The sequence below is a fragment of the Ammodytes marinus genome, assembly GCF_949987685.1.
Source record: "Ammodytes marinus genome assembly, chromosome: 24".
Lineage (NCBI taxonomy): Eukaryota > Metazoa > Chordata > Actinopteri > Uranoscopiformes > Ammodytidae > Ammodytes > Ammodytes marinus.
This window is the reverse complement of record NC_137228.1, coordinates 7,739,839-7,761,858: the sequence shown is the minus strand read 5'-3', so window position 1 is coordinate 7,761,858 and position 22,020 is coordinate 7,739,839. Positions and strand designations below refer to the sequence as shown.

The window sequence follows — 22,020 nt, the reverse complement described above, 5'->3', positions numbered from 1 at the left end:
AATAGTTGACGGTCATTTCAACACATTCACTCCCATGAACTCTTGATCTTTGTGACCTCAGTCTGACTGGGTGTGGATGAGTAAAGAAACACTGAATCTTGAGAACTGGGAACAACCAGGGCAGGTGTGTTTTGTTGCAGTTTCCTTATTCCAGCTGTCATTTTGTTTTACAAAAACAAGTAAATGTTCACTGTGGTTCCTTTTATATGTATTCTTTTGAATACGTTTATGCAAATGAAGCTTTTAGAACACATTTAGTTATTATTTACCAAAATGAAAATGTAGGTTGTGTCATTAAGAGAAATACATGTAATATATCAGAAACTCCCGCTGTGGAAGCACATTTATTTAAAAGTGATACAAAATGTACCTGGTGAGAGATATTGAAAATTGGAAAAAACACACACACAAAAAAACACAACAGCTATGAATATCATAACAACACTAAGAGTCTACAGTTGCATTAGCGGCTCAGTGAGGCTTAGGTAGCATGTTCACAATGACAACATGCTGATGTTTACCAGGTTCACAATCTTAATAATTGGCCAATACTGATGGGAATTTCATTAGTATTAGTTTTGCACGTAGTTGGTCCAAACTAGAAGTCCAAAGTATTTGACAACTAAAAGCGGTGACCTGTTGATGGCGCTAAATGCAATGTTAAGGGGTTAAAGTTAAAGCATCTCTGAACCAAAAATCAAGGTGATACATTGAACTTCAAATACTTCAAATCAACTTCATTTCAAATATTTCAGTTTAGACTTGCACTTGTCAAAGGCACGGCTGCAGTTAATTCCCTTGCCACTAGTTTAAACATGAGTTGGACTCATATGTTAATCCTCCATTCAATGGGATTTCTCCACATTTACAGAATCTGACGTGCCTGTGGAGAAGTACGTCACTGAAACAATATTAACATTTATGGGCCATTTGTGTGCGTTTGTGGCCATAAGCAAACTAGTGTGTGTCTATGCTTGTGGTGTACACAGTACAGTGTGCGTGAGTGTGTGTGAGGGACAGAGTGAGCGCAGACAGTGGCCCTTTGTTGCCGTTGCCAGGGTTTTGGATCAGCCAGGCTGGCAGTGCCTACACTGACTCTTTTCTTTCTTGATCCTCTCATTCACTCTTTCATTAGTTTTTCTGTGTGGCTGTACTTCTCCATTGCACTATAGTGATGAATGTAAAACTATAGTCATATATTTGAATATGAATATAATCCCCATGCACACATATCCGCAAAAAAAAGGACTTAAAACACTGCAGCATGCATGCCAGGCCAGTAGTTGGAAGTGAAACTTTGCTGTACTGTATGTAGCTGGAAGATAGTATAAAACGCATGTGTGAAGTGGAGCCGTGATGTCACCATTTCCAAAGGGACCCGTCTTGCTAGTTTACACAGAGACACTGGAGTTACATATTCTAAAGTGTTCACACTGGAACCCGGTTTCTAAAGTTCTCATTTGCAGCCCCCTAAAACACTGTGGTCCTGTAAACGAATGTCCAGAAAGTACATTTGTGTAATGTTGAAAATGTTGCTGTGTAAACGGCCCCGTGGTTATTTCCACAACAGGCATATCAAGATGAAAACGAATGAATCCAGCTTTTTAATACAGGTTGGCCTGGATGGAATGGGGCATCTGGCAAATGTTTGGACCTATAAATAGCAACGTGCTATCTCTTTAGTGCCTGTCTCTTCCTCTCTTCTGCACAGTCTGACCTGGTTGTTACTGTATGTGCGTTAATTAGTGCTGACTTTTGATCCATGCATTCAACTGCACTGTATCTGTACTGTATCTTGTCTTTTGTGAGGGCTTTCAAACAAGCTCATCAGTTGCAATTGCCTGTGGACTACGAAATGAGCAACTATTCTTTCTCGGTTAGTCAAATGGTTAATTAGCACAAAACATGTAAGATTTACTTAAAGGGAAAGGGTTAACCAAAGGCATTTCTGTCTCACCATGGTTGAGGTTAGGCCTTCCAGTAAACTTAAGGCAATTGGCTCTACTAAAATGCATAGTTTCATCTGCATAGCTGTGTGATTGTCACCATGCTCCCTGATGACATGCCATAGGGGAACCATGTCAACTAATTGGGTCATGGGACCAAGTCACTTCCGGATTGACCCACAGTGGTTGTGATTTGATTGTTAAAAAACTTGCATTATATGTTATGGATTTGGATCAAGTTTTGGTTTTATAGTAATTGACACGACATAGGGAGGTTACATTATTATGGAGTTCCTTTATCTGAGCTCAGCTTGCTGTAGATAGAAGAGGAGAGGGTGTAGAAGGGAGGCCTTCACTGTTCTTATCTGTCTCCCCAGCCAGAGTGAGCACGTACCGTTTTCTCTTTCTGTCCTCACTTTTATCTGTGTTTTTGACACATTTTTTCGGCTGTCAGACCTTGTCACAGATCACCCCTGTAGCATATGGGTGAGAAGACTTGGGGTTGATAGAGTAACACATCTGGTATCCATGGTTTCTCTCTCTCACATCTGATCCTTCATAGTAGAAGAGGGACATTTGGTGGATATATACAGTAGCATGTTTTGAACAAAGCCCTTACATCTTTATTCTGTTGTGGTGAAAAGCCAAACGTTATCTCTGTGCCATAGAAACAAACTTAAATTGTTAAGAACATTGACATTTCAGCAGGATTTTGAGTGCTAAGAGTAAACAGAAAGATTCCACTCCACACCTGGGTTGGGAATTTACAGCAGGTGTGTGAAGTCTCTTTTCATTCCCTGTTGGGGTAAAAGTTAGACGATTTCTTCTTTAGAGGCCAGGCCACCGACCATGCTGATCATGTTTTTATAGGTTTGCTACTAAAGGTTCCTGGCTCTATAACCTAATAAAAGCTATGATTGATTTGTTGGTGTGCTTTATACTATATATCTTAAACTGTGTGAGACAGAACGAATTTAGACCGGTTTGGTGATGGTTATGGCACTGCCAGCATTGAGCCTTGTGTCTGGCAACAGTCCCGTGTGTGCGTCAGAGAGATGTTATCATGGGAACTGCAGGTATAGTAGCACCAGCCAATGCTCCACATTATTTGGACAGCAATACAATAGCATTAAGAGAGAGTTGCTCTATATAGCACACTTTGTAAGCTTTAGTTTCAGAGGGGAAAAAATGCTGTTGTATCATTTTAGTTCCCTGCATGTTGGGTTTGAAACACACAAGGAGAAGTATTTAGGCTTGAAGAGACAGTCCATCAGTCCACAGAGAGTCAAAGACTTTCTTGTAGGTCTGTGTCTGGTATAAGACAGGTTCTGCTACAGTCTGAGAACTCACTTTATTTTGCTTTTCAAATCGGTTGCAGTCTCGGCTCTCAGCTCCACACAGCCAGATGGAAAGAGAGAGAGATGACATCTTATTAAATGTGATTCAAAGCTTAAGATCCTGTGGCAGACATAATAAGCACAATTACAATATTTAAACTGATAAATATATATTATATCTATATATACACAGTTTAATCCGAAAATAGTAGAAGTAGAAGCGGAGAAAATCGTCACGAAATGTGACTGTGTGGGATAACTTATCACACATAAAGGCACAATTTCTGGCTAGAAAGCTCATTTGAATGCAAAGAAAAGTTTTTTTTTATAGTTGGAATTGAGAAAAAAACATTCTGGTTGAAATAAGTGCCTGCTTGAATGCAGCAGTCTACTGTGGGAATCCTTTAAGCCCACTGGGCCGAGAAACCCACTGTTGTTATAATGAGGTGGGCTGGAATTTGACTCATGATTGTGGTTATTGACTTCCTGGCATCTATCTTTCCCATCCCTCTCCATTACATATTGTATCTACTGCATAGTGTGTGTGGTATGAACAAACTAAAATGGTCAGTAACTATATTATCTAAATGTTTAGTTGAATTTGACACATAGTTGCTTATTGCCTATATCTTCCTTCACCACACTGTGTGTTGTCTGGTGTATAACCCCTACCTCAGAGTATATAAATACATTCTAATAGTACATGAATAAATGCCAAAAGACAATACATAAGAATGAGTTGTTAAGTTAGCAAACAAAGCGTAGGTTAAATAGTTGAAATCTTGTGATGGCGGCTTGAGCACACAGCAGATCTTTGTGTTAGTCAGGCGCCTGTGGAGGAGGAGGAATGGCAAAAGCAAATTCTCTCAAAACATGAACTGAAGATTTCGCTGCTGAAATGGCAGTGGAAAGTGTCAATCAGTTCTGGTAATTGAGTGGTACAATATTGCAGCAAACAGCAAAGCCTGTGTAGTGTGTCTGTCGCCAAATAAACTACAGATAACTTGTCAGCACCAGAGTGTTAATGTATTCTCAGTGAGTGCTGTTGGATTCATCATGTATCTATTTGGATATTATGCTGACTGTGTCCAGCTGGGTCCTCCCTCTCACTCCTCCTCTCATAGTGACAATTATAAAACGCTGCTGTTCTTGGTTTGATTATTACAGGATTTTAAACACCTCTACGTCACACTTAGTACAAAGTTCAAAATAGTTTAAAGGCAGTCTGCAGCAGTGTGAAACATTTACAATGTACCTTTAAGAACATTTCAATTAGCCGTTTAGTTCAGGCTACTATAACCTCACAGAGTATATCGTACTGTATCTGACTGCACTCGCTACTACTACAGTGACATTCCAAAGGGCACGTTTTACGCCTTCAGCTCCCATGCTGTTTATGTATGGCAGAGCATTGTTTGGGGTTAAATAAGAACCCCATACAGCTTTTAATTATGGAGCAGCAAACCCCCCCATTGACAGCATACAAACTCAGAGGCAGCCACTCAATTGTGGGAGATTCGATTTTTTCTTCATTTCTATCCCAAGTACTTTAACAGCTCAGTTGCGTATCCTGCCAGATAAAGTGTAAACAGACATTCTCTATTGTGTTTGAATAGAAGGTGTGGTCATGTATCATTCATCTAAAACCAGAGGCTCTGAAAGTATGCAAACATCATGCATACATCCCCATCTGCTGCCATGATGGGCCGCTAACATGTTAGTTTGCATACCAATGAATTTCAGTTTGGTTCTCGCGGGAAAATTTGACCACAGATCCAGTTCTCATTGTTGTGAACCCCTAAGGGTTTTTCTTAACCTTTCTCCCAAGCATTTTCTATCTCCCTTATATCTATGTCCTCCTTAGATAGATAGATAGATAGATAGATAGATAGATAGATAGATAGATAGATAGATAGATAGATAGATAGATAGATAGATAGATAGATAGATAGATAGATAGATAGATAGATAGATAGATAGATAGATAGATAAAACCTTGCAAAAGGGTACACATACTAAAACAAAACCAAAGGAGATAGAATTCATAGACTAGTAGTCTATCACTTTCTCCTTTCTCCTTCCCCCCACCTCTGTGCGTAATCTAGTGACCGTAAACAGTTGGAAGTTTACTACAAACAAATCCAGCAAACCCCCACAGACCAGCCCAGCCACACAAGGACAACCCCTCCCACCCTCCCTCCTCCCTCTGGTGAATGTTACAATGAACAGGAAGAGCACTCCTTGGTTTCACAGAGACTACAGGGTCATTAAGAGTGTCCTTTGGTGGCGCTCAGGTGGCCGCCATGAATCCCGCATGACATTGTGTCTGCACTGAAACCTATCTCTTGTACAAACAACTGGGTCATAATCTTGGGGCATGTAGATTGTATGTACTGTCTTGATGACCAGTTTGAGAAGTCACTTGTTGTCTCTTCAAGGGTTTCCTCCCAGTATACCAGGGGCATTAGGTGCACCGGTCGTTCATTAAAAGTGTAGTCTTTCAGTTAAACTTTTATGGCTTTGTTTTAGTCTTCTGCTAACTACGGGGAACAATGAATCTTGCGAATGAATCCACAAACCATTTGGTTAGTGTTTCAGAATGTATTTGTATCCATTTCCTGGTTTACAAGCAGCTAATCTTTGCCCAAGTATGCACAGGAAACCTAAATCTTTCCTGAACAATTAGGGGATTCGGCACAATTGGGTCAATAATGTGATTTTTGTGTTTTTTTCTCAGGATTTTTCACATGTATTAATCCCTTTTTGCTGTGTATTGGAGCAGCAGTCTCCAGTACATGCGCTGTGTGGCAGCACATGTGAACCCATGCAAAGCATAATGGTTTAGCATTGTGAAAGACATTCCAGTCCTGGTCCTTTGACTTTTGCTGAGGTGAAAGGACTTCAGAATCAATTACACATTTTTTTACAGAGCACATTGACCTTAGCCAGAGCGCTAACTCCCTTTTGCATTCCACTTGCTATCTTTGGTATGAGCAACCTGTCTCAACCCCGAGCCCTTAGGAGACACATATCCTGTCAGGTTTAAATCATCTTCTCATCTATTTTTGTTTTTGTCTCTCTCTTTCTCTTTTTCAGCCATTGTTATTCTTTATTCAGCTTTCGACAATCAGTCACCCTGCAGAACTGGACTTTCACCTCTGAAGCTCTATTTTTCATCTCTGTCTCTCATTCACTATTCTACTATCTTGACCTTTTCTTTCATTCATCCCTGTTTGTACTGTAAACTAACTGGCGCATACACAGACACACACACAGGCAGTGCATGCAAGGGTTTTGCTAGAGTTGAAGGGCGTGGGCATTTTGTCGCTTGTCCGGACCAAGGTTGAAATGAAGCATAGCGGAGAGAAAATGACAATGGGTTAAAGGAAGGAGAGTAAATGAGTGATGAGTGCAAGAAGAGAGAGGGGAAGCGGCGAGAACAAAACAGGGAAGTTGAGCAAGATTGAGCCCTCCCCCTTTCTCCTGTACTCCTCCTCCAACCAATGGCTCCCTGCACCAGTAACCCCCACCCCCCACCCCACCCCACCCCCACCCCCACCCCCAGCACTACAGTTACTACTCACCTGTCCTGTTACACACACACACAGACACACACACACCCACACAACCCCTCCCCCCAAGCTCCTCCCATTAGGGCAGGTGAACCCCAGTGCTTATAAAGGTATGGTTATGTCAAGCAACCTATCTTCTTCTGCTCTGGGGGAGTGCGGAAGACACAGTACGCAACAGGGTTGTGTGAGAGAGGGAGAGAGAGAGAGAGAGTGTGTGTGAGAGAGAGAGAGGCGGAGTAGGAAAGCTGCAATTTAAAAAGACAATTGGATTGACTGTTCTCAGACTCGCGTCGCAACCATGGGGCTGGGAGTAAGTATTGCTACTTTGTCACATGCTTTTGGCCTAGTTTGCTAAGAGTCTTAAGATTTCAGGGCCGGAGATTAGGCCGGTTATGTTTTTCACTTCAGAGCAAACTTTCACTCACAATTTATTGGTTAAAGGGTTGACAGTTATGGATTGCCTTGAAGTACTTTGCAACTTTAGTTTCAAAATCTTCTGTGCGAGGCAAGTTTAAGGACTTTTACAGGAGTTTTGAGAAGCCTTCAAAACTTCTCAAATTTGAGATTTTCTTTTTCATTCGCAGTCTTCCAAGCAATGATTAACGTGCGTTTTAACAGCGTGTTTGAACAGCAGTGTTGACGCGGCATTTATGCTCTTAAACTCGTGCAACTAAAAGAGGAAGCTTTCAGACAGCGAATGTCCCACGTGTGGCCAGCCTCACTCACAAGCTCACTACTATGTCTCACTTTCTTCAATCCAGAGAGGAAAAGAGGAGTACAAACTGGCGGCTACCTCCGATGGAGGGAGCAAGAAATCCAAGAAGGAGAAGAAGGAGAGGGATATGGCTGACCTGAAGAAAGAAGTGGACATGGTGAGTACACAAGCTCATATTAAACCAGTCATTATCTTGAGTACACGACTATGGCAAGATTGTAAGGTAGTATACTGTAGTCTAAAGTGACTTTATAAATGTATTTGTAACTTTTAGAATCAATTGAAACTGAAAGGAACAAGTGCTTAGTAGAATGACCTCCTGCACAACCATGTCCTCCCTTACTCATAAATAGTCCATTCATACCTAATGGCAGCCTCATTCAGGCCGTGTTAACACTCTTTGGTCAGTGTTAAGTAGCTACCATTGGTCACAGTCACAACTGAGAACAAGCTTTGACCTCACGGCGAGTCACATGAGATGTGGCTGTCTGCGTCGTATTTCATACAGATTGCCATGCACTGTCACATGTTATTAAGCAGTGCACACAGCTATACTTAACTCCTTAAGTCATGCTGAGCTCAATTGGCGGTAAAATGTTGTGTGAGAAGTTGGGTTTTCATTATTGACGGCAGTTTCTCCAAACATAGAAAACTAGTCTACTTTTTCCCCCACAGTTTGTAAATATGTCATGTATAATCTGCTTCCAAATTCTCTCTGAGCTCCTTGGTAGTTTAACAGTAGGGCAAGTTCAATTGAGCTCTTGCAACAGTTGTGCGGCTGCTAAACAGGCTCTACTGCACGCAGGTTTCTCAGAATGTATAGAGTTTTGTAACAGAGTTGTACACTTGCAGATGTAGACGTTAAGGTGGTTTTTCAGACATCCTGTGTAGAGCAGCCGCCCTCATTTCCACTGGTGTCAGCATTTTCTGAATGTGTAGCCGCTTGAGGTCATTTCCCCCAAGGTCAGTGAGACGCTCTTGCATTAAAATGTCATCGCCTAGTCAATCAAAAGGGCACCATAAGGATTTCAAACTGTCTGTTTTAAGTGTACAACCATGGCATTTTATAGACAGAAAAAAACTTCTTTAACTTCAAGTCTTAGGCTCTTTTTGAGAAGTTTGCCAAAGCTTTCCATACTTTTATGTTGGTCCGTGAACGATCCTCCAAACGGCTTATTGAAAGACAAAGCGCCTTTTAACGTCCATAGATAATGTCCTTCACAAGGTCAGCGGGCAGATGTAGGTCTCATGTTCACCCCAAAGCACTAAGTATGCATTGGTGGATGTGCCATGTTAAAATGTCTCATTAATGATTTGATAATATTAAAAAACGATTATTTAGATATTTGGTCATTCTGCTTGAATGATGTTTCATTCATGCAAAATGCTCTTTGACTTTCACAAGGTCATGAAGTAAAGGTGTAGATTGATGCTGTCAGCCTGTTGCAAATATGCTGCAGGTCTCGGTAGGTCTCTAAGTTAAATGACGATGGCTTGTTGCCAGTTTTATAATTAATTCTTAATAATTGGAATCAAACGAACAGTCTCTGTCCAATGTCACCGAGCAGGTCACAGAGTGCTGCAGGCTAATAGGTAATAATATGCCCATCTTGGTGACATATTAATGATTATTGTGGCCGTATGTCTTAACTAGATCTCAAAGTCCTGCCTTTGCTGAAGGACATCTCAATGCCATAGCAACCATATCGCCACTCTGCCGTAAACTCCCCGACTTAGCATATCATTTACTGCAATTAACAGCCGGCGCTGCCTTTAATGTGTATCTACCGACTACTCAAAGTTTATTGGGTCTTCAGAAAGTCTTTAAGGTGCAACATAAGTTTGACTTTGGGAAAAGAAAGGGCAGCAATGACTTGCTGTCATGTATTAATGATCCTCACGTTTCAGATTTGAACTGTGGTTAAAGAATAATAGCATATTGGGCGGTAGTGAAACAGTAGCGAGAGTGTAGGTGGGTCTCAATGGAGCCCATAAAGCTAACATGTTAATGATTATTGCTTCATCGTACTTGCACCATCATATTATAACTGTGATAGCAAAGTCCAGCTAAAGACGATGCAGCATATTCCCATAGCAACGCAGAGCAGATCGCTGATTGGATCAAATGTGACAAAGTCCAGCAGGAAAAAATGGCTAAATATAGATTCATTTTCAATTTGATTTCATAAACTGGTCCAGGAGCATGTGTTTGGCCATCCAGACATTAACCAAATGTGTGAGGTTTTGAGCCAGAGAATGAAAGCTAGGGAACATATTTCCTCAACATATTTCCTCAACAGCAAAAACAGAAAAAAAGTAGTTTGGGGCATGTAATAAAACATTATCCATGGCACATTTAGCATGGAACACTTTGCTCATTTATTGTAATGCAAAACAGTGGCCAGCCAGGCAAAACCATTCAATTACACCCATTTTCTCCGCCGCATTACCAGCGTAACTTCACTTTTTCAGTGGTCAAATTACCATTATGTAAATGTTTTATTCGGCAGAGTGTTTTTACTGTGCGTACTCTAAGCAGTGGATGATTGAAACCGTTTTATTTAATAGGTCAAAGTAAGTTATTTAATTTATAATGGCACAATGAGTCACTGATGCTTCAGTCATTTGCTTATTCATTAATTCCCATTCATTCGTTCACTATGAACTCAACAGCAGCTGAAAACAAAGCTGCCATCTATTTATAGGGAACTTGAGGGCTTGCTTTTACCGCAGCTCATACAAACAAGTTTATTTTTAAATAAAACATTAATCAACATCTGGCTGATCTTTTGTTTATATGTATAAAGGTATAACACTTTGTTGTTCCACAGTTCAAAACAAAATTTAACATTGGAAGACTCTATTCATTCCCTCACTGAAAGCGTTATTCAGAAAAAACTCAGCATAGGCGCATGAATGTGCCACATTCTTTGGTTGTTCATTTGCAGATCCACTATTTATTTGCATTTTCAAACGCTCTTTCATTTGAAAAATAAATAGATTTCGACTGGATGAAACTTTCTTAACACAACAAATATACATGCTCCATGGTCAAAATGTACCTGAAACCAACCATTTAGCTGATCAAATCCGCCAGCAAAGTCATTTTGATGGACCTCGTGTTTACGATAGTTCAGCTCAGAACCTGAAAGAGTGTGCTCCACCCATGGGTGAGCAATACACAGGGGGGTAGGGAGTTGGGTGACATTGATTCGGCTGGATGGACTGTTTGCTCGCAGCATACTGACTGCTTGGATGAGTCCATACATAACTTAGCTCATGTCGGCTTAGCCCTGGTGTTTGGCTGTGACTTTTCACTCGTCAGCAGACACTCGTTTTACTGGAATGTGTGTATTAGCTTTGACTAATCTTAAAATCACGCTGTTTCTGGGCCGGTGTGCATCCATAATCCTGCCCATGCTGTCTAGTCATCCAGTGTCCCTCTGGAGGACATGACAGGTCATTTTTTAATCCTTGAAGGAGATAGTGTTTGCTATTTGTTATAAAAATGGATTTGTTTTTTGTAATGTCTTTCAATCTCTTTCTCTCTCTCCATAGGATGATCACAAATTAACCTTGGATGAGCTCCACCGAAAATATGGAACTGACCTATCCAGGGTGAGAATGCCTTCTTTATGTGTGTTTGTTTTTTAGTGTTTGTGTTTGTGTGTGTGTGTGTGTGCATGCATTCGTGTGTGTCCCACAACTACAGACACAATGTACCACAATTGTACCTTATATCAGAGGAGTAATGTCATTTGGGTGGACTGACAATTTAAAGTGTCAGTAAATGACACATTGTACATACAGAAAAAAAGTGGAAATGTGCTTTTTATGTTTGGAATGTGGTGTTCATCAAGCCAAGGACGCACACACAGAATCCCATTACACAACTTAATAGAATCTTACACCGGCCAAAAAGCGCTGACTATCTGTGGAAATCTGATCTGTCGGAGTTTGCCCCATAACAAAGACTCCATTCTCGCAGGTACACCGGTCTTATTGACTCTACCAACAAGACAAAAATGCTGCTTTTCAACTCCTGGAACCCTTCCAAAGGAGACCGTCCTTCAGCCACACTTTAACCTTAATTCTCCATTTATGCTTTTACACTTCTAGCCAATGTGACCTTGGACTTGTTGAAGAACGCAGATAGCTCGTTGCTAATACAGATACAACCTGATTGTCCTGTCTCCCTTTGTCACACTGCTATCACTCTTTCCACATCACAGGCTTATAATGAGACATTTCTTTGCCGTGTAATTACACAGAATCATGTAGAGAGGAAGCAGTAATTGTACGATTACTGGGATCTCTCTTCCTGTGGATGTGCTTTCTTTTGCTTTTGTTTCAACCTAGCTGTAATCCACCTCCTCCTGAGTTAATACCTGTTTGCCAAATAGAGCAGCTCAGCAGGAAACATGAGTTGTGTCCTTAGGAACTGTTTCCTTCCAGTGAATGAGGACAAAGACAGAAAGGAGGGGGGGAATAGACCAACAGGCCAGATAATTTAGTCTATAACTCCCTCTTCTCTTTGTTTGTCTTTTCAGGGTCTTTCCAGCGCCAGAGCAAAGGAGGTCTTGGCCCGCGATGGCCCCAACTCCCTCACACCTCCCCCGACGACGCCCGAATGGGTCAAGTTCTGTAGACAGGTAAAAAGAAAGTCACTTTCTGGACTGAATTTCCATTTTAAGGAGTGAACTATTTTCAATGCAAAAACATCAAAGCTATTTTGCATATTCAAACTCCAAATGTAAATGTTGTTGTTGTTGTTGTTGTTGTAGCCAGATTGTAAAACCAGCCTAAGTTTTGAAACCTGATTTGTTGTTTATCTCTTGCCTTCTCCAGCTGTTTGGCGGTTTCTCCACGCTGCTGTGGATCGGTGCGCTGCTCTGCTTCCTCGCTTACGGTATCCAGGCCGCCGGAGAAGACGAACCGGCCAATGACAACGTAAGCAGGATTCCATCTATCGTTTAAAGAATTCAAAAAATCAACGAAGGAGACACTGACAAACAATCTGTTTCTCTCTCTTTCTTGCAGTTGTACCTGGGTGTGGTGCTTTCCGCTGTGGTCATCATCACTGGATGCTTCTCCTACTACCAAGAGGCAAAGAGCTCCAAGATCATGGACTCCTTCAAGAACCTGGTCCCACAGGTGAGGGGCTTTTTCCTGACATTTTACCATCATGTCCATGTCAAAGTTTTTTTCTTGAACATGAAAAAAGTAGCATTGAAAAACGTATTGATCAATGACCTTTCACACTTCTAGCAAGCCCTGGTCATCCGTGATGGAGAGAAGAGCAGCATCAACGCCGAGGAGGTTGTGGTGGGAGATCTAGTGGAGGTGAAGGGAGGAGACAGGATCCCCGCTGATCTGAGGATCGTCTCTGCATCCGCCTGCAAGGTTGGTGTCTTTACTGAATGAGAATATTCCATAGAAAACGTTCACTCCTCCGACACATCCATAGTTACATAGTGCACCTTTTAGCATCAGTTTACTTCCTCTTAACAACATTTCTGAAAAAAAGGCTAACATCCATACGTCAAAACAACATTTTCTCAGTTAAAAAGGTATCTTATTTGTTGATTAGTTTGAATTTTACTTAGACCCAACTGTAACAACAATGACTAACATCGTTTTCCTTTTACATTACATAGTGCTGTAGACATCATGTCATGTTCACGTATCTGGATATCTTTGATATTTTATTCCTGCTCTTCCATTGTGGTCCTTCAGGTTGACAACTCCTCCCTGACCGGAGAATCAGAGCCCCAGTCTCGTACTCCCGACTTCTCCAACGACAACCCCCTGGAGACCAGGAACATTGTTTTCTTCTCCACCAACTGTGTTGAAGGTAAACAGAAAATCACTGAGTCAAAATTAATTAACATACATTTATAATTAGTCAAATAAAGGGCGGCTGTGGCGAAGCGGTGGGGCGGTCGTCCCCTGGGTTGCAGGGTCGGTGGTTTGATCCCCCGTCTCCCCGCCACATGTCGAAGTATCCCTGGGCAAGACACTGAACCCTAATAGCTCCCGATAGTTAGCTTGTGCCATGCGTGGTAGCTGCTGCTATGTGTGTGTGATTGGGTGTGTGCAAATTTAGCCCATTTAGTCAAATAACGTTATGAAAATGCTGTGCAATTTTTAAAGAAGATTAAATAGAGATTCAAATGAAATCAACATCTCCTGCTGTCTCCAGGTACTGCCAAAGGAATCGTCGTCAACACCGGAGACCGTACCGTTATGGGTCGTATTGCCTGCCTGGCCTCAAGTCTGGAGGGCGGCAAAACTCCCATCGCCAAGGAGATCGAGCATTTCATCCACATCATCACCGGTGTGGCTGTGTTCCTGGGTGTGTCCTTCTTCATCCTCTCCCTCATCCTCGGGTATGGATGGCTGGAGGCCGTCATCTTCCTCATCGGTATCATTGTAGCCAACGTGCCAGAAGGTCTCCTGGCTACTGTCACTGTGAGTTCTAATGTCCATGTCTCATTTTTTTCATTATACAGTACGTTTTGTTAAAGTCCCTGTCAACCTTAATCCACAAAATCTTTAAATCAATATTTATGAACATTTATTTTCAATCAGATTTTTGCAAATGCTTATTGAGACACCATCATTTTATATAATATATATTTTTACTATTTTAGACCAGGTTTACATGTGTCTATTAACACCTGGTTTTCTATCTCTAGGTGTGTCTGACCCTGACTGCCAAGCGTATGGCCAAGAAGAACTGCCTGGTGAAGAACTTGGAGGCTGTGGAGACCCTGGGCTCCACCTCCACCATCTGCTCCGACAAGACGGGCACGCTGACCCAGAACAGGATGACCGTGGCCCACATGTGGTTCGACAACCAGATCCACGAGGCCGACACCACCGAGAACCAGAGTGGAACCTCCTTCGACCGCAGCTCAGCCACCTGGGCTTCTCTGGCCAGAGTCGCCGGCCTGTGTAACCGCGCAGTCTTCTTGGCAGAGCAGACCAACGTCCCAATCCTGAAGGTGAAAAAAGCTCATCGCAAAAACAATATCCACCTTTGAACTCCTCCGGTTACCAACAACTAAACATTTTGCTCTAGTTCACCCATTCTGACCACCACAAAGGAGTTTAAATAATTAAAGGTGCATATGCAGGTTCATGAAAGGGGCATTTGTTTACATTTGCTAAGCCTGAAATTAGTTCACAAAACATATTTTCTTTACATGTTATTCTCAGTATTGCATAATTCTGTCAACATAAAATCCAAACAGAGTTTTTTTATTCAGTTTATTCAGTGAGAATATAACTAAGAAAATGTTGACTTCTTTGACACCAAAAGTTACATAGTGCACCTTTAAAGTATGAATGGAGATATCATTAACACATGCTTTCGTTGTCACACGATCTCAATGTTCTTGAATTGGATGTAATCATATAATTGTGTGGGAGTTGAGTTGGCATTGTAACTTGGCAGGGAACTTGGCGGGGAACTTTTTGGATCCAACCAAATACAAATACAGCCAGACTGCATTACAAAAGCACTAAGCATAATTAAAGACTCTTTGAGAAATATAGATCTGCGACCATTGCAAAACATGGCTAGGCAGATTTATATCTTAATGAGTACTGGTAAGTTTCACAGACTGCACAGAGGGAGGAGAATGACTGAAACAACTTTTTGTACTGTAAACTTGACCACTGTGCTACACCATTTGGGTCAAGTCAACCAATCCATATCTTTGTCTATGTTTTAAACCCACAGAGAGATGTGGCTGGAGACGCCTCAGAAGCTGCCTTGCTGAAGTGCATTGAGCTGTGCTGCGGATCCGTTAACGGCATGAGAGACAAGTACTACAAGTCTTGTGAGATCCCCTTCAACTCCACCAACAAATATCAGGTACAGTCCTTGTAGTTTAACCAATCATTACAGCTTGTAAATGTGTTCAGAATGTGGTCTGTCTGTGTGTGAATTGATGCAGAGTCAAATCCCCCAAAAAACTAACATTGTATGAGAAGTAAGAATTTGGTGGTATCTAAGGGAAATGTTTATTTACGCCCTCTAGTGGTTGGGGTTATTCATTTCTCATAGGTGCAGTGTGTAGAATGTATTGGCATTTTTTAGAACAGACTTGGTAGAAAAATGGACTATAATATTCACAAGTATGTTTGAATTAATGTAATAATATTATATCTACATCGGAGCGGGTCACTCTACACGGAGGCCGCCATGTTGCACCACCATGTTTCTACAGTAGCACCGAATGGACAAACTTAACGGACATATGCATTTTGATTGTGGGTGTCCTGGAGAAATGCACAACTTGGAAGACAAAGAAGGAGTGCTATAGAATAAATAAATACAGTGATGGATGATCCCATCCTTAGTAACTAGCTTCTTGTCATTGAAGGCGACTGCAGCTTCTGGAGTTATTTGTACGGGAGGGATTACCAAGGGAGCGTTGCACCCTAGAACTTTCACCACTTGATGCCACGAAATATAACACACTGCACCTTTAATTGACTTGTTTTAGATCAACGTGTAATTACAATATATAGGCAATTCCAAAACAAGTTTTTTCAATCCGGCCTTCCTCTTGTGCCACAGCTGTCCATTCACAAAAACGATACTCCTGGAGAGACCAAACATCTGCTGGTGATGAAGGGAGCTCCAGAGAGGATCCTGGACCGCTGCTCTTCCATCCTGCTCGGGGGCAAAGAGGTGCCATTGGACGATGAGATGAAAGACGCTTTCCAGAACGCCTACGTGGAGCTGGGAGGACTGGGAGAGAGAGTACTGGGTACGACGGGGATCCATTCTTTAGCTACCTCTTCAAGTATTTTCTTGGCGATGCAAAAAAAAAATTAATCTGTGAACTTCTGAAGAGCATTTTGTTCTTGTCCTACTCAGGTTTCTGCCATTTCAACCTGCCTGACGACCAGTTCCCAGTAGGCTTTGAGTTTGACGGCGAGGAGATGAACTTCCCCACCGAGAACCTGACCTTCGTTGGCCTCATGTCCATGATCGACCCTCCTCGTGCTGCTGTGCCCGACGCTGTGGGCAAATGCAGGAGCGCTGGTATCAAGGTTATCATGGTGACTGGTGACCATCCCATCACAGCCAAGGCTATCGCTAAAGGTGTGGGTATCATCTCAGAAGGCAACGAGACCGTTGAAGACATCGCTGCCCGTCTGAATGTACCAGTGTCAGAGGTCAACCCCAGGTTAGAACATCCCCTTAAGCTTAGACCTGAACATTTTGAGCATTTTTTTGACAAAATATTCAGAGAAAAACATGTTTTGAAATTGTGAAATCAACTATTTTTCCTGTTTTTGTGCCTATTCTTACTCAAACCTATAAGAATAGAGCAAAAATCTAATCAGCATTGGCTAACAAGGTTCTGCAGTCCACTCAGCCAAAAAGGCTCTTACCATTTATTGACTGCAGACTAAATAAATCTAGGCTTGTGTCTGGCCTGGTAGATTAACTGTTTCTTCATTAGACCACACAGTCACTCTTTAAGATACTGTGCCCATACATATAACTTTATAATACTGGATCATGAAAAAAGTTAAATTCCTTAGTGAGGGTCTAATATTGTAGCAGGCCATATTATATCTTATTATTATTTTCACTGTCAATGCCATCATTTTTCAAGCTGAGAATGTGTCTGTCTCCCAAAATAAAACAAACAGGATGTGATGCGTACAACTGTTGTCCTAATGCTGCTGCTGTTGTTTTCCTCCCCAGAGATGCCAAGGCCTGCGTAGTGCACGGCGGTGAGCTGAAGGACATGAGCGTAGAGAACCTTGACGACATCCTCAAGTACCACACTGAGATCGTATTCGCCAGAACGTCCCCACAGCAGAAGCTGATCATTGTGGAAGGATGCCAAAGACAGGTAAGCACCAAATGGATACAACTTTGGATTGAGAGCTTGGAAAAAATGTCCTGTTAAAAAGCCTCTGGAAAACTGGAAAATACTAAATATGATATCAAAGTTTTTGTTCTTATGGAACATTCAGGCAGAGAACTGCAGTGATTGGTTCAAGATACTTTCTGTGTCATAAGAACCAGAGCTTAGCCCCGCCTCATCTAAACCGAATTTCTGTACAGTTCAACCAGCTTAAATGACAAAATCTTTCATTTGGATTGATAAATATGCATAACTCTTTTCAGATGCTTTACTATCATGCAACTAACTCCCCAAATTACACAGTTGGAAAGATTTTGTTGATTTGGGTTTACAGGGGCTTTGATATAATACATCCATCACAATGTGGACATCATAACACTTCTTCTCTTTGTCTCTGTCTCTTTCTTTCTCCCTGTTTCTCTCTCTCTCCCTCTCTCCATAGGGAGCCATTGTGGCTGTGACAGGTGACGGTGTTAACGACTCTCCCGCTCTGAAGAAAGCCGACATTGGCGTTGCCATGGGGATCGCTGGGTCCGACGTCTCCAAACAGGCGGCCGACATGATCCTGCTGGACGACAACTTTGCCTCCATCGTTACCGGAGTGGAAGAAGGTATAAGACTCGACAACTGCTGCAAGGCTTATTAAAACATGCAGGAATGTGGGAATACAGACTGCAAAAAAGCAATATTAATTCCCAAAATCACTATTTGACAGGCCGTCTGATCTTTGACAACTTGAAGAAGTCCATCGCCTACACTCTGACCAGTAACATCCCCGAGATCTCACCCTTCCTCCTGTTCATCATCGCCAACATCCCTCTGCCCCTGGGCACTGTCACCATCCTCTGTATTGACCTGGGAACTGACATGGTAAAGATCACATTATCCTATTTCTTGACACCATTTAAAATATGTGCGAAAAAGTTATCCAAAAAAAAAAAAATCATACATTATGTGAATTTAACTTTTTAAAATTTGACTGATTGTCTCCCTAGGTCCCCGCCATCTCCCTGGCTTATGAAGCAGCCGAGAGCGACATCATGAAGAGACAGCCCAGAAACCCCAAAACAGACAAACTGGTGAACGAGAGGCTCATCAGCATAGCCTACGGACAGATCGGTAAGTAGACCTAATGATGTCTGAATGATATTCAGTTGATACATTTTTCCATCCACTATTGTTTCAGACATGGTAAAGATAGAGATGATTTCTACTGGTAAAGTCTCTGTAAACCCAAATCCACAAAATCCTTCAAACTATGTAATTGTGGGAGTTAGTTGCATGATATTTACATTTGGAAAGAGCTAGGCATATTTACTAATCCAAATTAAATACTGTGTATTGTCATTTAAGTTTGATAAACTTTACATACATTCTGTTTAAAATAAGGTGGACTATGCTCTGGTTCTTATTACACAATAAGTATTTTGAACCAATCACAGCAGTTCTCTGCCCAAACGCTCTTTAAAAACTAAAAAGAAATGACTGTTGCCATGGATACCTTTTGATAAGGCCAAAGCAAAAAGTCCTGACAAACGGTCTAGATTTTATAATATTTCTAAAAAATTAAAAAAATTCAATCAGATTTTTGTAAAAGCTATTTGACACACCCCACTTTGATATCATCCACAGATGTTTACTATTTTAGGTTTCTGGAGGCTATAACACCTTTCCCTTTCTTGTCTGTTAGGTATGATGCAAGCCACAGCTGGGTTCTTCACCTACTTTGTGATCCTGGCTGAAAATGGCTTCCTTCCCATGGATCTTATTGGAATCAGAGAGAACTGGGACGATAAAATGGTTAACGACCTGGAAGACAGCTACGGACAGCAGTGGGTGAGTGACGCCATTTTTTAAATATTTAATGATGTGCTAATATTTCTTCATAATTGCTCTTATTCTTGTGTGGAAAATGAAGAAAATGTTCTCATCTTTCTTTTAAACGTTCTCTCATCCAGACATACGAACGCAGAAAGATCATAGAGTTCACCTGCCACACGTCCTTCTTCGCCAGTATCGTGATCGTCCAGTGGGCCGATCTCATCATCTGTAAAACCAGGAGGAACTCCATCCTGCAGCAAGGAATGAAGTACGTACACACCAAGAGATAACAGAACTTCAAACCGTCTTGATGCTTTCACCTTAATGCTGACTATCTTCAGCTGTTAAAGGCAAATATTTGTTTATTGTTCTAACTTTGTTAATGTTCCGCTCCACCACAGGAATCGCATCCTCATCTTTGGACTGTTTGAGGAGACAGCGCTGGCTGCCTTCCTGTCATATTGCCCGGGCATGGACGTTGCCCTCAGAATGTATCCCCTCAAGTGAGTACACCACATACACACACACACACACATACACATATACCTAATAAAATATTCAACGTTTGTCCTTTTTCTAATAATTTACTGGCACTACATTTGCCAGAGGCCCGTGTATATCAGTGCAGCCTTACGCTCTGGCTCTGTTTTTCCATTGCTGCTGCAGTATAAGTCTGTGTTTTTTTAGGCTTTTTTGTATCTCATCATTATCTTGTTAAAAGATGGTTGTGGATATCATCCTGTGTCACCGGTAATTTCCACTCCAGTGGCAGAATGAGGCAAGAGAAAGCTGTAGCACTAATGAGACAGTTTCCCCAACAGAGAGGAAAAGAGAGAGCAGTAAGGGCATGCTAAGCTCGTTAGCTCTGAAACCTCCTTCTACTCATTATGGCTTTTTGCGTCTTTCTTCTCTGTTCTTCCCGTTCAACTGTTACCAGCGATTAGTAATGAAAAGATACTTAGTGCTATATTTTTCCCTAGATAGATAGATAGATAGACAGACAGACAGACAGACAGACAGACAGACAGACAGACAGACAGACAGACAGACAGACAGACAGACAGACAGACAGACAGACAGACAGACAGACAGACAGACAGACAGACAGATAGATAGATAGATCATGTTTGCACTCAAAGCTTTTCACATGCTTTCAGAGAACCTTCAACCAGCCATATTGCCGTAACACTCTCTGTGCTGGTATTGAACACCAGCTCAGCCCCTTCAACAGCCTGTGAAGAGTGCTTTTGTATTTTTACTTTGTCACATGTTGGTAACTCTGTCTGTCCGTCCCTCCATCCTCTAGGCCATGCTGGTGGTTCTGTGCCCTCCCCTACTCCCTCCTCATCTTCCTCTATGATGAAGGCAGAAGATATATCCTCCGACGCAACCCAGGCGGTAAGACATTCCCTGACTCCCTCTGTTTTAAAGCTTTATATGACACACGTTTCTGCCTCTCCTCTCTGTATTTGGGGGTGAATAAAGGAGGGAGATGAGGTTGACAAGATTGATATTGTGGGCCAACTAGGAATGATATTCAGAAAGAAGTCACATCAAATTTGGTTGCTGTCCAAATGAAAACCCAGTTATTAGGTGTGCCTTCATGGTCTTAGACAATCATCCTATTTCATAAGCTAAACGAAGCATTTAGAAGACCTATTTGCTTGGCTGAAAATTGCATTATATACAGAATCTTACAGCATAATGCCTGATACAGAGAGCAAAAGCGGCCATGTATCAGTGAATTATGTATTCAGGTTAGTGGAAAACATATGGGTGTTAGTATGTTTAGTGTGCACATGTGCCCGTGTGTCTACATGTGTTATCCCTTCCACAACCTCGTCCCCCACACACACAGACCAGTGGCCTGTAGCAGATAGCAAGGCCGGTTGGGATTTGAACCCCCAACCCACCACCATTTATAATTGTGTGTGTGTGTGTGTGTGTGTGTGTGTGTGTGTGTGTGTGTGTGTGTGTGTGTGTGTGTGTGTGTGTGTGTGTGTGTGTGTGTGTGTGTGTGTGTGTGTGTGTGTGTGCAGTGAAGAATGTGGGGTGTGTAGCATCTGAGCCCTGCAACACAGATCAATGAACATTCCATTGCCCATCCATGTGAATAATGTGTTACAGTCAGTTAGAAAAAAAAACAAGTCGACCATTTTTCTACTATGAAAATGACACTGGTGGCATCATCCTGTTATATCCAGTCTTTTGATTTGTCCAATGAGAATTTAGACCCTAAATGTCAATCAAAATATCCCAAAAACATGTCCCTAATTGTGTCTCCTTTGGTTTTCTTCTAGGTTGGGTGGAGCTAGAGACGTACTACTGAGTCCCACCACACACACACACAGACACGGAGGGCGAAAGTCAGTGTTTCATCGTTATTTTACTGCCATGTTACATATTTGTCTAAAGAAAATGTTAAAGACAGAACCCAAAACAACACAAAAACATGGATTAAATTAAGAATGTCTTGATGTATATGTCACTCGCAATAAAACATTTCCGTACCATTGTACATCGAGGCTGCTTTGATTGTTTGTTTCTTTGAGTCTTTGCTCTGACAAGGTGAAGTGTTTTAGAACAGGATGTTGTTCAGATAGGTATGTGCCAGTGAGTCAAATCCGTTGACCCATGCAGCGGGATTATCCACCTCAACAGTTCCTAAACTTCTGTTGAGCTGCAGAGCCTGACACAAAGAGTACAGAGAGGGGACAATCATTTGAAATA

General features: G+C 41.8%; 1 protein-coding gene across 1 annotated transcript; it reads left to right on the top strand.

Moving 5' to 3' along the window:
- The first annotated feature begins 7,005 nt into the window (after window positions 1-7,005).
- On the top strand, window positions 7,006-21,814 carry LOC307270022 (sodium/potassium-transporting ATPase subunit alpha-1). Its single transcript, XM_080053151.1, has 22 exons — window positions 7,006-7,165; window positions 7,617-7,727; window positions 11,129-11,188; window positions 12,121-12,222; window positions 12,419-12,520; window positions 12,611-12,724; window positions 12,839-12,973; window positions 13,307-13,424; window positions 13,773-14,041; window positions 14,269-14,577; window positions 15,318-15,452; window positions 16,161-16,353; window positions 16,464-16,776; window positions 17,304-17,454; window positions 17,912-18,080; window positions 18,185-18,339; window positions 18,465-18,588; window positions 19,160-19,305; window positions 19,428-19,558; window positions 19,692-19,793; window positions 20,597-20,688; window positions 21,591-21,814. Exons 1-22 carry the CDS (start codon window positions 7,154-7,156, stop codon window positions 21,617-21,619), a joined length of 3,072 nt encoding a protein of 1,023 aa, XP_079909277.1. The 5' UTR covers window positions 7,006-7,153; the 3' UTR covers window positions 21,620-21,814.
- The last annotated feature ends 206 nt before the right edge of the window (window positions 21,815-22,020 follow it).